This window comes from Atta colombica, unplaced genomic scaffold (assembly GCF_001594045.1).
Source record: "Atta colombica isolate Treedump-2 unplaced genomic scaffold, Acol1.0 scaffold83, whole genome shotgun sequence".
Taxonomy (NCBI): Eukaryota; Metazoa; Arthropoda; class Insecta; order Hymenoptera; family Formicidae; genus Atta; species Atta colombica.
In genome coordinates this window covers 675,156-692,777 of record NW_017259576.1, presented here as the reverse complement: position 1 = coordinate 692,777, position 17,622 = coordinate 675,156, and the positions used below count along the sequence as shown (strand labels likewise).

The 17,622-nt window shown below is 34.6% G+C and overlaps 3 protein-coding genes across 6 annotated transcripts; 1 reads left to right on the top strand and 2 right to left on the bottom strand.

The window, feature by feature from the left end:
- Positions 1-864: 864 nt before the first annotated feature.
- LOC108692832 (EF-hand domain-containing protein 1-like) lies at positions 865-6,641 on the top strand. The gene is given in 6 exon segments (XM_018201336.1): positions 865-921; positions 1,107-1,243; positions 1,676-1,998; positions 5,033-5,484; positions 5,839-6,597; positions 6,600-6,641. Coding segments are annotated over 6 exon segments (1,770 nt in total).
- An 88-nt stretch (positions 6,642-6,729) lies between these two features.
- Positions 6,730-11,756, bottom strand: LOC108693024 (YTH domain-containing family protein 3-like). Its single transcript, XM_018201664.1, has 4 exons — positions 11,012-11,756; positions 10,738-10,765; positions 8,286-10,063; positions 6,730-8,183 (listed from the first exon to the last, which is right to left on the bottom strand). The coding sequence occupies exons 1-4, from the start codon at positions 11,045-11,047 to the stop codon at positions 8,142-8,144; spliced, it is 1,884 nt and encodes a 627-aa protein (XP_018057153.1). The 5' UTR covers positions 11,048-11,756; the 3' UTR covers positions 6,730-8,141.
- Positions 11,757-13,054: 1,298 nt separating this feature from the next.
- Positions 13,055-15,476, bottom strand: LOC108692901 (transport and Golgi organization protein 11). 4 transcript variants are annotated; one of them, XM_018201470.1, is made up of 5 exons: positions 15,370-15,476; positions 14,593-14,829; positions 14,369-14,463; positions 14,164-14,306; positions 13,055-14,086 (listed from the first exon to the last, which is right to left on the bottom strand). In XM_018201470.1, the coding sequence occupies exons 2-5, from the start codon at positions 14,816-14,818 to the stop codon at positions 13,879-13,881; spliced, it is 672 nt and encodes a 223-aa protein (XP_018056959.1). In that variant the 5' UTR covers positions 14,819-14,829; positions 15,370-15,476; the 3' UTR covers positions 13,055-13,878. The 4 variants fall into 4 exon arrangements, with proteins under 4 accessions (XP_018056959.1, XP_018056958.1, XP_018056956.1 ...); XM_018201469.1 differs by having other exon boundaries at positions 14,593-14,823; positions 15,370-15,410; XM_018201467.1 differs by lacking the exon at positions 15,370-15,476 and adding an exon at positions 15,195-15,331.
- Positions 15,477-17,622: the final 2,146 nt, after the last annotated feature.

The following is a 17,622-nucleotide window of genomic DNA, read 5'->3' as shown; positions in this document are numbered from 1 at the left end:
TGATGAAAGATATTGGGTTGTCCGGAAAGTTCGTGCCGCAAAAGATTTAAACTTAATAAAAGTAAAATTTAAATCTTCTGCGTTTCAATTTTCCTTCAAAATCGGCACGAACTTTCCGGACAACCCAATAGTTTTAGTGCAGTGCGAAGGACAGATTCTATTTTTTCGTTTTTAATATTATTGCTGTACGCTATTCTTATCTGATTTAGTTTTTCTATTGTTTTTAATTTGCTTGTTTTATTTAATTTGTTTGTTTTATTTAATTTAGTTTTAGTTAATTTATACGTGAGTGAATTAGTAAGTAATCTTCAATTTATGGTTTGTATTTTTTTTGCTTTTAATTGTGTGACTTTGTATATTGTGTCAATATAATATACAAAGTCTTGTTTTCTATTGCTGTATAATTTTTTTTATATAGTTACTATACATTAATAAAATTATAACTTTTTAAAAAATTTCTCAGATTTTTTACAAGTTGAAATATATCTAAAAAGTAGAAAAGATAAGAGATCTTTTCTAGAATTCTTTATATATTTTAATTTAAAATTTCTAGTTCTATATTTTCCGAAAAAAATTTATAAAATCTGAAAAAATTTAAGATATTTTTTCGGAAATCTTCATACGTTTAAAATATAAAATATTTTAAAATATGATACAGAGAGAGAGAGAGAGAGAGAGAGAGAGAGAGAGAGAGAGAGAGAATTCTTTTCTTCAGGATTAATTAAATCGATAAGCAATCGTTGTTATAGAGACGCGTTTAAACAGAACCTCTTAAAATCAGCCTGCAACTTGCAAGTAGATCGACATGTTAACGTTCCAGTCAAAGAGTCGTTCTTAGTTTCGATATAATATTTCATCATTGTTATGGCAAGTTTACCCCTTTTACCCCTTTTACCGGGATACACTTTTCAAGATATTACCGTAAGTATCCGAATAATTATATTTGATCTTTCTCTCTATTTTTATGTCATCAAGAGAATTATGTAATTGGAAGAATTGTATCGGCTATAATTGATTTCATATTTCCGCACGAGAGATATAGTTTTCTAAATTGGAACTGGCTTTAATAACTAATCAGAATATATTGAATTCCATCATTTTATAAGGTCAAGGATTACAAATTGCCGCACAAACTCGATGTTTTAAATGGCTTCCCTGTGGTACGCGATACCAATTACGGCATTGGAAGGAGATTAACCGATGCAGCATCCATTCGATATGCCGAAAGTTTAGATCCTGTGGAGTAAGTAACTGCGCGAACTTTTCTATTCAAAAATTACACACATCGTATTTATATCAATTATATTTGTTCTATAAAACTATACAATATAATATGTATATAATATGTATATAATATGTATATAAAATTTTAATTAAAATGATTATTAAAAGAATATTTAAAAGTTATTAAAGAATTAAGGTAACTGTTTTGTAATTCTGAATTTAATTTGTCGAATTTCATATATAAAATCTCATCTATTATTATAATCATTGGTTTTCCAATTTATTAGGGAATAATTAAAATAATTAATAGTAATGTAATGGTGTAAAGTATTATCATTTTATGGAAAATAGGATAAAGTGTGTTATGCATTAAATATATCATGTGTATATTAATATTATTTAATCGGGATTAAAATAATTATCTGGCTTTAATTTTTATTGTTATTAACAGATATGATATATCGTCGATTTATGGTCCAGTGTCTTGCTATGTGTACCGGCAATTTGTGCCGCATTTCGCGGTGTTCGCGCAGAAGTGTCTTTGTTTTAAAGCCTTCTTCCGCCAAGGAGTCTTCAACTCCCCGAACGAACATTACCGCATTCGTCATGTAAACATCATCTATTATTTAGAAGATGACACACTCTGCGTGATAGAGCCCGTGGTGAAGAACGCTGGTTTTCAGCAGGGTAAGCTGGTGAAACGCAGCAAGATTCCGAAGAATATAAAGGGAGATTTGTTCATCTGGAAGGATTTCAACATTGGGATTGATGTTTGTACGTTATTGATGATTAACTCTCTTGTCAATATCCAGATTTCCCTTTTCCGTTCAATACCGCGGTATTGAACTATGCAAACTCTCCAATTACAGCAGTGTAGAGGGCTTCAAGATTGATTCAGATTTAAAGCTATCCGAATATCCGTTTATCCGAATTACGAATAAATGTGATGCTTCAAATTCGGAGATTCGAATAGTAAAAGTCGAATCCAGATCCGGTTCTCAGATTTGGTTCCGGATTCGTAGCAAACTTGTAGCGAATTCGGATGCATTAATGTGGACTGAGTGTTAAAGTCATTATATGTATTATACACTTATTTTAATCTGAGTGTAAAAATGAAATACAAATATTTCTCTTATTAGCCTTGTACATCTTTGTTATTACTATTTTAAGATTGTGAGTCTGTTCTATAATATTTATATTTATAAATAATATTAAATCTCATTGGACGTATATATGAGAAACACAACCTATAACAAATGCTTTAAACGATCTAATTGAATTTTAAATGCTTATATAATTCTGTGTGAATCTATATTTATATTTTTCAATTTTATTTTTCTTCAATTATATATGTGAAGCAAAATTCAATTTTTATTTAAAAAGTTTTTAACTTACGTTAAAATTCATTAAATACATCGATGTTTTCTTTCTTTTTGAACATGGATTTAAATCCGAAGCCAAATTCAGATCCGAATCTGAATTTAGATTCAAATTCAAATCCGCGGATCTGAATAATTCGGATATCTAGATTATTCAAATAATACGGTTTTGAGTTCTCGGATCGGAATCGATTTTGAATATCTGAATATCTATAGATATTCGAACGCTTAGAAGCCCATTTCTATTTCATTTGCGTTTGTTACAAATGTGTGCAGGATAGAAAAGTCCTCGAATCTCTTTATCCTATATTATATATGTATATATATATATATATATAGAGTCAATAAATAGGCTTGAAATGTATCGCAAAAACTCATAAATGAAAGCGGCCTAAGGCCCCAGTTGCACCAACATTACTTTGACTTTAAGCAAAAGCTTCTCTCCGTCTCTGTCTCTCTTTCGCTTTTAAATGAGACAGAGAGTTTTAAGTGCTTAAAGTCAAAGTAACATTGGTTCAACAATTTTCCCAGTGAGAAATAACAATGGAACTGATGATTCCATTATTATTTCTCACTAGATTAAAGCTCCTGCGCCCTTCCCCCTTCCAGGTACTCGACAGCTATAAGCTGAATGGACAGATTTTCCTCCTCTAAAAGTTTTCTAAAATTTTCTTCGTCTTTTCTTAACAGACGAATCTGTATAGTGTGATTTCAATCTCGAATGAGATCTCCACGTGCGACTTTCTTCCAAAATTTATTTTTTTTGAAACTCTTTTTGATTCTTACTTTTCTATTAATTATTTATTTACGAGTGATTATGGAACAAATGGAGTCATCAGCAAATAAATTTGTAAGGTAGGCTATTTCAATGATTTATTTTTTAATGCATTTTGATGCGAGATTCTTAAAGTTTCATCTCGAAATAATATTTTCGAGCTAATTATCTTGGTGAAAATTTTTCTCAAAATTTTTTATATAATTTTTTAGAATTTTTATATATAATTTTTCAGAATTTCTCTATAATTTTATAATTTTCTTACATTTTTTATATGAATTGGAACATTTCTTAGAAAATCTACATCTTTTTTCAGAATATTTATCATGTATGTTGAATTATGAAATATCGTAAGATTTTTAAGATTTTTTTGTAAGTATAATTTTTGAAATGTTATAAAATCTAAAAAATTTTAAAATACTTTTTAAAAAATTATGACATGAGAAATTCCTGAATATTTCAGAATTCATTAGTATGAAAAATTCTGAGAGATGTAAACTTTCCGAATATTTCTGAGTATTTCTGAAAAATATTACAATTCGTATGAAAATTATGAAAAAAATGTTCACCAGGATATATATCTCTTTATTTGTAATTATCTATTTCTATCTATTTCAAAGAAATTTGTAGAACGTGAATGATTTTGTACATCTTTAAAAAATTTCAGATTGACGGCCAAAGAAAAATCCAGTTATTTGATGTTGAATGACGAGCCTGATTATGCCATAAACAATCATATCGGAACGGAAGAATTGATTCTAGCCACGAGAGCAGTTTGAAATAACCCAATACGAATATGAAGTTGATATAGATATATATATGAAGAAACAAATTTTAAAAAACGAAGAGATACCTCAACTGTATTCTATGATTTTCCGATTATGACTATTTTTTTATATCTTACTATTAATCTTACTATTCTTACTATTTATAACTATTTTTCTACATCCTTTTTTTTCTACATGTTTTTTTATATTTTTTTATATGCCTTTATAATTTTTTCTATCTCATTATGTATCTTTATACATCTTTATATATCATTTTTTTAGCTTAAAATTGTGTTTTCAGAATTTCTGAAATAATTGAAGCATTATAATTAAAATTATGCATAAAATGAAAGTATATTGTAAATAAAATAAGAATTAAAAATATATAATAATTTTGAAATTTTACATAAGCACACACGCATGCACGCACACACAAGTAGTCTATAGTTGACTATAAGAAGAATTAGTAAATAAGAATGTGTGAAACGTATGGATAAATGAATGAGTTAAACGAGAATTGTAAACCAAGTCTTCTTCTTAGCATATAAATATGCTGAATAAATATTCTATTCTATTCTACGTACATATATTATATATACATCCGATATCCTGCATTTTTTAATAATAGATCTTTTTTCTTTGAAATATGTTTTTAATCATCAAATGAAGCCTCAGAATTTCTTTCAAGTCCAAAGAAATTCTAAATCACTTTATGCGTATGTGTACGCATATACATGTCCAAAATTTAATACTATTAAAATATCAAATGTTAAATCCTTATAACTATTAAAATATAAATACACACATTCATATGCGTATATTTATATTTTATTAGATCGAATGTATAAATTAATGATCTTTAATTAAATGAAACATATTTCTTCTAGGTATCTATGGCGTGGTTTATCACATTGTCGATTGTGACTCGTTCACCAGAGAGTTCCTGACGAGTCAAGGTATCGATGTCGGTGAAAAGGAAAATCTTCCTGCGGATCCTTACACTGAATGGCGCGATACCATGTGTAGGATACCAACAGGAATCATACGAGTGGTGGGCGACGATTCCAGGCGACGCTTTCTCGAATACAATGGTATGGTGCTGTCTTTTGATGCAACGTGGAATGAAGGTCGTTATAAGGTGATGTATTTCCTGATGGATGACACCGTGGCGATCCGAGAAATTCATGAACCCAATGACGGCAAAGACCCCGTGGCGATGTTGCTGAAGCGAATGCGTGTGCCTAAGAACTGGCAGCATTTGCCGTCTTGGCATCCGAGTATCTACATGGAATATGGAGATCCCGAGATCGTAGAATACTATACACCGCGAGATTTTACAGTAAGACCATTTCGGCTTATTTTAGCCTCATACATTTTGTTGTAGAATATTGTGTGCAATATTGTATTTTAAATAAATAATATGAAATAAATAAGACTGTAATTAGATTATAAAATACAATCTTAAAAATGATCTGAAAGATGACTCAAACAAAAATCTATAGATCAACAAACGAGTTTCTCTTTTACGTTTCAAGATGATACTAAATTTGAAAATTAAATTTGTAAATTGATAAAATTTTAACATCGACGATTTCAAGGCGCAGCATAAATAAATTCAATAAAATATATATTTACATATTTCTCTAGAATAAATAAAAGCAAATGATGAACCCTGTTATTATTTTGTTTTTAGGTAGGCGAAACGATTCTCCTATTCAATCGATGCTTCCTGCTGTATGACTGTGATGCTTTCACGCGCAAATATTATTCCGATATGTTAGGTACACCGCAACCAAACGCGATTCCGATCCCCACAAAAGTGGAAAGGCCAGCACCGAAGTATGAAATACCACCGCACATAAAGTTCGGCAGTCCTGAGGATACATACGCTAGCTGTTTGTCGTTTATACCAAAGCCACCCAAGAAGAATGTCATTCGCCAGTTGGCAAACTTCCTGAAGAAGTTGCGCTACTCCGCTCGAATGGATGCGATACATCCAGAGGATGAGGGTCGCGATTTCATGCTGGAGTATAGTCTAAATGACGGTACCATTAAAATCATTGAGATCGAGAAGCCAAATTCTGGTCGACGTGAGGGCTGCTTTCTATCCTCCAGATTGATTCCGAAGCCGGGCACAGGAAACGATAATCCGGAGTATTACACGCCGCAGGATCTTTTCATTGGCGCGCGTATCAATGTGTTTAATCATCGCTTTATCATTACTGGCACTGATCTATTCGTGTATCGCTATATTGACGCAAATCGTGACAAATTTTGCCAGAAAGTCCTGGAGAATCTGCGCAATTATTTTCTACGTCAGGGTATGCTACAGGACGACGTGGACGCTGAAGCTAGAAAGATACAAATGAAGGATGAACAAAAACTTGTCGCGACTAATATAGCCGCGAAAAACATCGAGGATGATATTAGTACAGACAAATGCATGAACAAAGAGAGTTTGATATGACTGGTTATAAAGAATTGACAACGGCTTAATTAATTAATTAACGCATAAATGGATTTATCGGTGCTTTCAATACCGATGCTTCAATCTATGAGGTTCGCTAATAAATTTTACAAACAATTCTTTTCGTTCTTTATAAAAATAGCACTGCCTTATATACAAAGTAATACTGAATAATGTTGACAAAAATTGTTTCCTTGAAACAAATTCAAATTTCTTTTTAATGGAAAGCAAAACATCGAATTATCAATATCAAGTTTTTGAGTTAATATGAAATCAAATAAAAAATTTATTTAAAAGTGAGCTTTATTTTTAATTAAATATAAATTTTGTAAAATTTAAAAATTGACTTTGAATATAAAAAATCGATTTAAGACAAAAAATTAATTATAAAAAAGAACATCTACTTAGTACCATTATTATACTTAGAGTGTTTCCACATATTGATCAAGGAATATAAATTCATTTACATTATTTAGTACTACTCATAATATAACGTTGCCATCATTGCAAAGAATGTTATTATCTAATGAAAAAACAGAGAACAGAGATGCGTTTAACAATAAGAATCATATCTCATGAAATGTCATCAAATGGTACAATAATAATCGTCGTAATCGTGTACATTACAGTAGATTAATTGTAATATTATTTCATTTTTCGTTATATTATTTTCAACTCATTTCTCTGTAGTCCATGAATAATATAATAATAGATGATATATTCGCAATACAGATATAGAATACGCGCTAAAATAAACGCCAATAATTTTCTGTATAATTCATTTTGTGAAGCATGATGGTTATAAATACAACTGAGGACGTTGTAACAAGCCCCTGCACCTTATTAACAATTAAGGGGGAATTTGACCCTTCTGTCGAGCTGCAGGCACCAGATTGAATGTTCATTGGTATTTAAAACGATATATAACCAATCCAAATGACACTTGTTTATAATATAATGTTCTTGTATAGATTTTTTCATTTTCAACAAAAGTTTAAGCATTTTACAAGGATTAGTCCACATATTACAGTTTTTTTATTTTTTTCTTCTATACCGCGTTTTCTTTCTTTCCCTCCCCTCCCCTTTCCTCTTTATTCCTGTCTTCTGTCCTGTTTTATGATTTGTACGTTTAAGAAACACCTTTCGATGAATAGCACGCAACACCACACTATATATACTTTATAATCGTCAGGGAGTTAATCAAATATCCTTCGAAGTAGTGCATTATCCTTCCGCTAAGGAGTTTCTCTTTCTCTTTCTCTTCTCATCCTTAGAAGTTGCGGTTATATATTATTTTACGATGATGCCGACGTGATGCTAGTGTTATCTGATTATCGGATTAATCATTTTAACGAAAGAACAACACGGCCGAGGTCAACAATAAATGTTCGATCACAGGAAATCAGAAGAAGCCCATCGTGGATCCGGGAAAGCAAAGATAAGTTGTAGGACGTGATTATTAGTCGTAGCGTGCTTCCTTTACATCGATTACTCTCGTTAACAGCATTATGTCTCTTCAATATTAAGCGCTACTGGCGCGAACCTCCTCTACCACTACGACCACCACGCTCCTGCAACAAAATAATATATAATAATCATTAAATGATCGTAAGCGAATCCTGTTTGAAGATTTCGTAGTGCAAATCGAAGGAAATTCAATAGAATCTATCTACCTTGCGCTGATGCAGATGAGGCTGATGACCATGCTGATGGTGGTCTCTGGACATATCTGAGGCATGTCCTCTATTTCTATGATTAGAGGAAGAATGATGATGTTGAATAGGATTGTTTGGGGCTTTACGCTGATCCTCCTCGGCTTGTCGGCGCTCGTAATGCCCGAAGTCGTCGAAGATGCTTGTAGAATGACGATAAGTATGCAGGATACGCAATACTGTGACACCTTTCGCGTGCGGGACCTCTTGTGCGTCTCGCGAGTTGGTCACCGGTTTATTCTCATTATTCTCAAGCTTAATGTGTCGCAATTGCACATTAGGAACATCCTTCACGTATATCCAACGGACGCGAAACTGACCCTTCCATTTGTCCTGAGACCAGACACTACTGTTGCTCTGATAGTCAACAGGGGAAACCATCTGCGCCATGCCGCAGAAATGACCGGATCCATTTACAGAGAAGAACAAATAAAGGGGCGCACCTTCGCGACTCGCCTCTCGATAAGCCTGGTCCAGCCGTTTGTTACCATGCTCCGTGCTGCACCAAATTTCATACTTGATGGACCGATGGATGTCGTCTTCCGAGTAAGATTTGATCACGAAAAACCTCGCGCCAGGCGCGGCTTGATCAAACTCCACGGGATTGTAATCGTTCTTTACTTTCAGTTCATCGAGAACTGGATGCGACTGGTTACCCTGAGCAAGTTGTTGTTGTTGCTGTTGCTGCTGCTGTTGTTGCTGTTGTTGTTGTTGATGCTGCTGTTGCTGTACTTGCTGATGTTGTTGCTGATGATGATGTTGATGCGATTGCTGATGCTGCTGCGATTGCGGCGGCATATGGATTTGCGTTTGTGACTGTGGTTGCGGGATTGGTGGGGTTGCCGTTACGGATGGCTGTCTATTCCAACACGGCTGTGGGGGTTGCTGCGGTCGTTGCTGCCTCTGGACAGGCGGCGGCGGCGGTGGAATCGGCGGCTGCACTTGCGGCGGTGGGAGCGCCGTAGGCGGCGGCGGTGCGGAAGACTTGCCCTCACCCCACGTCCCGATGTCCATATTGTGCTTACCCGGCACGATAGGCGGTGGCGGCATGCCCGCCTTTTTCTTCATTCCTTGCGAAGATGAGAGTGGCGGCACCGGTTTCGCCGGCTGACTCGCCACACTCGCCCACGTTATCTTTCTCGGTTCCTTCGGCTCAGGCTTGATCTGCTGCGCCGTAGTCTGCTGCGGATGTTGCTGATCTTGCCGTGGCAACTCACCACCACCACTGCCGCCGATCGACAGACCCTGCACACTCTGTTCGATGGTCTTGATTTCGCCAGTACTGCTCGCTGCCGGATTAACATAGCTTTCGTTGCCGCGTGGCGGTTGATAGTAATCCTCATACTTGGTCCTCCTTGGTGTACCCCATGTATTGAAGTCGCCGTTGCCGTGGAAGTAATTAAACGGCGGCTGGCCGAATGCGCTGAAACCACCGCCGGCTGCCGACGCCGAGAACATACCATCCATGCTGTATGCATCGTGGCTTATTTGACCACCATAACCAGACAGAAAGGCGACTGGATCAGTACCGTTCGACCAGGTACCATCGCCGGCGCCGAAGGTCTGATAAGGGAACGACGTACCGGCATAGTACGGGCTGTACGGATCGCCGGTGCCAATCGGATAACTCGAGTGATGCTGAGCATTGTTGCCGCCCCGCCACGAGTCGAAACCAGTGTCCTCGCCAGCGGCATGCTCCGTTTGTTGTTGCTGCTGGTGTTCCTTAGGACCATTGCTCACTGTCCGAAACAGAACTGCATTTACTCAGTGTTTCAAATATATATGTAGCAATTAGGCACACGTGATAAGACAGCAGCCAAAATATTGCTTGTTCCTCAAATAGATTGTTAATATTATTAATTTCAAGACGGTTCCCAAAGTAAATATAAACTCGCATTATAGATACTAGAAAAGTACTATGATTTATAATTCTTTATTGTTACCTTACATTGAAGTTACATCATACAGATAAATTAACAAGAGACAAGTACATCCAATACTCGATAGTTAGTTATATAAGTTGAAAGATTTGAAATTAAATGTAATAATAAAAAAAGGATCAACATTGTTGTATTTTAAAGATTCAGAGACTCATATTATATAGTGCACGAAAAAATCTTTTAATTTCATTTTGGAAAACATTCTGCCAGGTTCAATTTCTTCATTACGCAGGCAACAAGATCTATTCTTCAGCTATATCACAAACTTCACACATTCAATTGTATTACACAACTATATTTCTCCGAGCATCCGAATGATTAACATATTATCCTCCAATAAAAGAGTTTGCTCTTCGCTGCTCTCAATTCAACTCGCGCGCTTCCTCTATGAGAACTCTAGACAACGAGTGACGAGTAAGTAACAGCGAGGAGGAAGGTCGTCAGGGTGTGAGTTTCTGGTGTGGGTTACTCACCTTGGTTGCCGGTTTGTCCTTTCATCCGCTGCATACCGTTGCATGAAAAAACATACAAAATTTAGAGAAGTGCCAACCCTCGGCAGCGTAACGGTAGCAGGGGGAGGCAACGAGGAAGGGAGGTATGTGTCAGTTGTCCTGCCGCGATAGAGCGGCAACGGCAACAGCAACGGCGCGACACGACACGGCACGGCACGGCACAGCACAGCGCGGCGCGGTACGGCACAGCGCGCGGTGCGGCGCGGCGCGTATCGCGTCAACACAACACACTGACCTGGTTTGAGACAGCGCCTGCCAATCCGCTTGACATAACCTGCGACTCGCGCGGCTGCCTCGCGTGTCTTCGTCGTCGTCGTCGTCGGCGGCGGGCGTCGAACGACGGCGGCGGCGGTGGCGGTGGCGATCGTATCGGAGGGGGACGAGCTAGGTATCTTAGGATGGACTAGGCGGTCGAATCAAAGAATGCACCGGCTGGGATGACCGCGAGCGCGATTGCATCCAATGATCTCGTCTGCTTCTCTCTCTCTCTCTCTCTCTCTCTCTCTCTCTCTCTCTCTCACACTTTCTCTCTCTCTCTCTCTCTCTCTCTCTCTCTCTTTCGCTCGCTTTCGCTTCCTCGCGGTGAACTCGGCTGCTTCGCAGTTCGCACACCCGGGTTGTCTCACGCACGGCGTCCGCGATTTCACTCTTTTTCTTTCTCTCTCTCTATCGCGATTCCCGCTGTTCCTCCGCGCGCGCGCGTGCGTTCGCCCGACGTGGCCGTAGTCTCGTCGAGCGCGAACCGAACGTGAGCAGACCGAGCCTGACCGCGCACCAAATGTCCCCGGCCCGCTCGGAAGTCTTTGACGGAGCAATTCGCTGTTGCGTATCCCACTTATGGCACGACGGCCACCACGAATAACCGAAGTCTCCGAACGGATTCCTCGGCTTCGAGCAACAACTACGTGACGTGCACTGACCTCCCGTGTTCACTCGCAGGCGCGCCAACCCGCGTTCTCCAACGAATGTCACCAGGTCTTCCAAAGCAGACTTCGAAAAATCTATCGTGCGTGGTGGGAATCGTCTCCCTTAATTATTGTCTTCAGCCATTCCTTTTAAAACTTGATTTATAACTGTCTCGTTTTAAATGCGAACATAATATTTATTTCAAGAACAAAAACACATCACACATATGGAGCGCTTAATCTACAGCGTGAAGTTAGCTGCAGTGATAAAGAGCCGTCTTCGGATATATCCTTCTCTTTCCTTTTAAAGCGATATCATATATCATCTCTCTCGTTGTGATATATCATATTTAAATATTTAATTATAATTTTGTATTGCATTAGTATAATAGTTGTACGTCTATTTCTATCAAGGTTAACTTTAATTTTGATTTAACTCACTTTTTATTTTTTTTCAATGGCCGGTATTTATAATTCCGTTCTTATTTTAAGATTGTCTTAAGTAATGTCTTAAAATGCTAATATATAGTAATATTGTAATTGGATTATAAAAAATATCTTAAGATTGTAGATGGATAAGAACGGATTATGAATTAGAATAATCTAAGAATTAGAATAACAGTAAATTAGACTGAGATTAAAGTTAATCTATGTTGATAGAAATAAACAATAATCTTATAGATAAATCCTAAACATAGATAACGAAAAAAAGAATTTATAATAAACCTTTAGAAATTGTAAAATTTAAATTTCGATTTGTGCTACTTTTCGTCGATTATATTTTTCCGTTACTACGTACTCTATTTTTAAGAAATAAAATTCTTGCATTTGTAATCTCATAGTTTAAAAAATTTTCAAAATTGCAATTCTTAGAATTTTATTTATAATTAATTAATGTTCTCTTTTATCTAATCACGCTTAACAATTTAATGATTTTTTAAAGTATACAGATTTTTCACTTTTTTAGAGTTCTAGGAAGTTTTAAAATTTTGGTTGGTACTATTTTTAACCTCTGATTACATTTCTATACTTATTTTTGAATTTAGCAGCTTTAAATTATTGGAAAATTTCTCGTTATCGATAATTATCAATGATTACATCATTGATTACTTGTATTTTAATTAACAAATTTTTTATCAATGTGTTGTGATCACATATTTCCGTATGTCAAAATGGAAAAAAAAATATGAATAATTATCAACAGCGAGAAATTTTCCAATAATCTAAACTACCTGAACTTGAAAATAAGTATAGGAGTAATTAGAAATTAAAGACAATATCAACAAAAATTTCAAAATTTTTTCAATTTAATTTTTTAAAGGAAAATATAAGAGTCTTTTGTTCTAATAATGTAACAAAAAAAATTTCACAAAATATATTAACACACACTTTTATTAATTTCGAAAGCAATTATCTGTATGTAATCTAAATGACAAAAGATATATGAAGTACAAAAATAAAAGTTAAATATAATTTGTCACAAGGAAGGTTTTCATGCTGACTCAGTGTTTCATAAGTACAGATTACTCCTAATTACATAATTTTATACAATGTACATTTGTAACGTTATAAAATTTTTGTAATAACAACTTTATTAATCTCATTAGTCACAATATTAGATAAGATTACAATTCTAACTGCTATGGCCACAGAAAATAACTATTTAGGAATAAATTGTACTACTTGATTAATTAATGTAACAACGAATATCATTTTCATTCGATATATCGAAAAAAAAATCATTTCTAAGACTGTCATCATAATACTGAAAAATAAAAATGAGATATTTGATCAATTTAGTATATGCGACTATTGTCTGGTATATTCATTATATGAAAATTGACCTTTATTAATTCCCCGAATATTTTATATACATTAACAATAATATATTGTCAAATCTACACATATATTCTTTAAAGTTATATAAGCGAGATTTATTTTTAATACGATAAGACAATCCGATCATTACACTCTTCATCTGTCTTCCTAAAGAAACACTCACACTCACGCGTATGCTATCGTATTCGCATCATCGTTTATCTCCGATGATTGATCATACGAGACTGTGATAAAAAGTCTTTGGTTATACTTTCTTACAGCAAGAATGATTTAATGCTGGTTTATCATTTTTTTGTTTTAAGGAAATAAATATATCTGGCATTTTTCTTTTTTATTCCTTTCTTCTTTTCAATTTGCTTCAATTTCTGGTTAGCCAGGAGAAAGCTTTTAAAATGAAGTATGCTACAGTCGCGATATACAGGAGCTTGTCTCTTTGCTGGCGATGTAGCATGTCTAATTCGAGTGCCATCACTCTGCGGTTTAATTTACCTACTTGACGACGTAAGTGCTGAACTTCTTCAGTGGGTGGCAGAGACACGTCGAGAGCATTAAAGGGTGTTTGTTCTCTGTATAAAAGTAAAACAAATAAGAAACAAAGTATTCTGCAAAAGATTTTATCCTAATAATGTCAAGAGTTCCGTACCTGACATGTCTTGTTATCTGTGTTTCTGCATTATATGTTTTAGGTACATCCACTGGTTTTACAACTTCATTGTGATTTATAGGATCATCTTCATCTACTGCTGGGAAGTAGTGATTGTCCAGAGTCAAAATTCTCGGAGGTGTCTGTCAATAATGATAAATATTTGATGATAAATTGTCAATTCATAATTTTTTAAATATATTACCTGTACTCTGACTGTAGCAGGCTCAGTGCGCATTACAGCATTTTCTAAAACAATCTCTGGCGGTGGTGCCTTGGTACCAACATGTTGCTCTTGTCCTGCAATGAATAATTTATATAAGCTTATTACAAAAGAGCAAGCAAAGTAAAATAGTAAAATATTTCTGTCACAAAATATTCTGTAAAAATTTCTGTAAAATATTTCAGTTATTCAAAGTAAAATCTCACCAACAACAAGAATCCTCTCTGGCACATGCATTTCAAGTTTATCCATACCAGGTATTTGATTCCACATAGCTCTATTTGTGATAGCAATATCTTCGTCTGGATAATCTCCATTTACACGAATGCTCTTGGGAACTCGCATCCGCGTGTTGATATCAGCAGGAAAGTTTGGATCATAAAAATTGTCTGTTTCTCCATTAAAATGTGTTGGACTGTGCGTCTTTGACATTATAACTGAAACTGCATTTTTATTATAATGGCGATCGCCATATAAACTAAAGTATAATATTATCTACAAAATATAAAAGCTTTATGATTGATGCGTAAGTATTTATAGTTGATATTTTTATATTTAAGATCATCTTATTTAATACAATCCTAAAATATTATAGACTAATTACAGAACCTACTAGCTTCTTAAGACATTACTGAAGACAATCTCAAAAAAAGCTATACTGAAATCTTTTCGAAGAACAGTATTCTTTTTAAACTGATTAATTAAGTGCACAATGCAATATTTCCTTGTCAATAATATATTTCACACAAGCACAATCGAGATACAAAGGTCAGCGTATAATCTTTCTCTTTGTTTTTTTATCACTCACTCATCCATGGCAAACATTAGATATACGGCTAGAAATCATTGCCAAGGCTCGAGTTGCTCCGAAATCATCAGGGATTACATTATCATCCGCGAAGTGATCATAAATAGATGCAGATTATTAGCAACCAACCAACGTTGTTATGCGAGCATTTCACCGTAAAGAAAAAAATATTTACCCTCTTGCAACTCGTGATTCGTCAGATTAATCAGATATAAAATCTCCTCTCTCTGAAGTTCGTTATAAATTTGACGGGTTAAAATTCGAGCATAGGTTATATAGCTATGTAGGACGACGTATTACATAGAGTGATCACGAGTGGTGCACCTAGAGAGACTTTCCCTTAGGGAAAGTCTGGTAAACGTTCGCCATGACGGTGCAAACTAGTGACTTCATCCTTGTTATTTACTGAAGGTTAAACAAGGATGACATGAAAATTTTGGCTGCATCAATCAAAATTCGAACATTGCTTTGCCCATAGAATTTATAATGGAAGAGGAATACGGACGTCGAGCTGTGAGCAAGATCTAAAAAGGATAGAAATATTCTTTCTATCCTCTTTTGACACATGCGTAGAAAGAGCAAAAGTTAAGGGCACAATAAAGGGAATAAAGAATAACACCCGTATTCATAGTCCTTCTTTATTTTAAGAATGAAGGAAGCCTCCATATGAGGGATTTTTCGATTCTCCAAGGCCTCTTTGTTTCATAAACGGATCTCAAGTCTACCTTCCGAAGAAAGGAATATTTTAGGGATTTTTAGTAACCTACTGAGGATAGCATGTCATAATATATAGTATATGCATATCTAATATGTGAATTACGAATAATAAAAGTTATAAAGGCATTGTTGATTAAATAAGATCGTGATTAAGCATTTTGTAACAATAATGAACAAAAATAAAACTATAGCGAATTTGATTGGACGCATTCATTGTGCATATTAAAACCGCCGTACATACACAAAATAATGTAAATATATGTTTGTAAAGAAACATAGAATTAAATCGATTAAATTATGAAATAATATATTTTATTGTACTGTTAGATAAAATATGTATTTTATAATTTGAAATATTGCATTTTATTTTTATATTTTTATACTCAAATTAAATTAGTGTACAACGGCTTAATATGCATCAGTGCTTCCAATCGAATTCGCCATAATGCTTATTATACGAAGGAGAAAATGCTTTTAGAAGAGTTTATTTCCGAAAAAAAACTATCAAAAATAATTATCGATGCGTCAGATTAAATTAAAAGTTATCGAAAATAAAAAGACCGGTGACGAATTAAATTTGGAAATTTGCTTGGTTATGAAGGTTATATCTCCTTCTCAAGGAAACTCGTAATCTCCCAGAAAAGGAAGCTAATAAGATTCCTTATTTGATCAAGGAAGGTTTATGAAAAATGAAATGAGGAACAAATGAATCTTCATTCCTCAAAGAAGGACTATGAATATGGATATAACAATTTTAATCTATCAGAAACTGTATATTCCACAATACATGATTTCTGATAGGTTGAAATCTTATTCTCTGTTCCTTTTATTGTGCAGAATTCCTTAGGGTGCATTCACATCTTGACAGAAAAGCAAAAAGTGGAAAAACAGTGTTCAATCAGAATTCGCACTGATAGTAAATAGTAGAAAAAGCCGAAATTGTCGACTACTAACATGAATTCTGATTGGCTGCTGCCGCTTTCCGCTTTTCCATCAACGTGTGAACCTGGCCTGAGCAGGATATATATATTTTCAGACATATATATTTTCTGTTTCCCAGGTTGTGGTCAAGCAAATGCTTTGAAGCGTTTGATGGACCAATTAGAGGAAAGAATTTTACAAACTGACCAATTAAAAAACGCTTCAAAGCGTTTGTAACATCGCGTTGATCATACCCCCAGTCTTGCTCACACTTTGCACTCATTGGTTGAATAGATTATTCCATTACTATGAATTCGATGGTTTTGCCAGACTCTCTTTTGAAATTTCTAGTGCACCCATCCTATTGGATGGTGACGAAATCGAATGTAACGCGCAAAAATTATGCGTCATTTGAATTTCAATACCAATTTTTACCAGAATCACATTATAAGACCTAATAATATAAGATAATAATAATAACTTATATTACATTACAAGACAAATTACTAATATATACATTAAAAATATATACATTAATATATACATTAATAATATACATTAAAAAGGTTTACAACATAACCATTTATTACAAAATAATTAAATCATAATTCGCATACAAAAAAAAATCTTATTGTTATAAATCAAGAATCTGTTATTTTTATATGCATAATCTATAATAATATTCCCTAATTTTGAAAAATCAGATATTAATGGGCAGTGACAAAATTTGACAATGCTTCATTATTATAATTAATAACTTATATTAGTATAAAAATGGAGCATTATATAC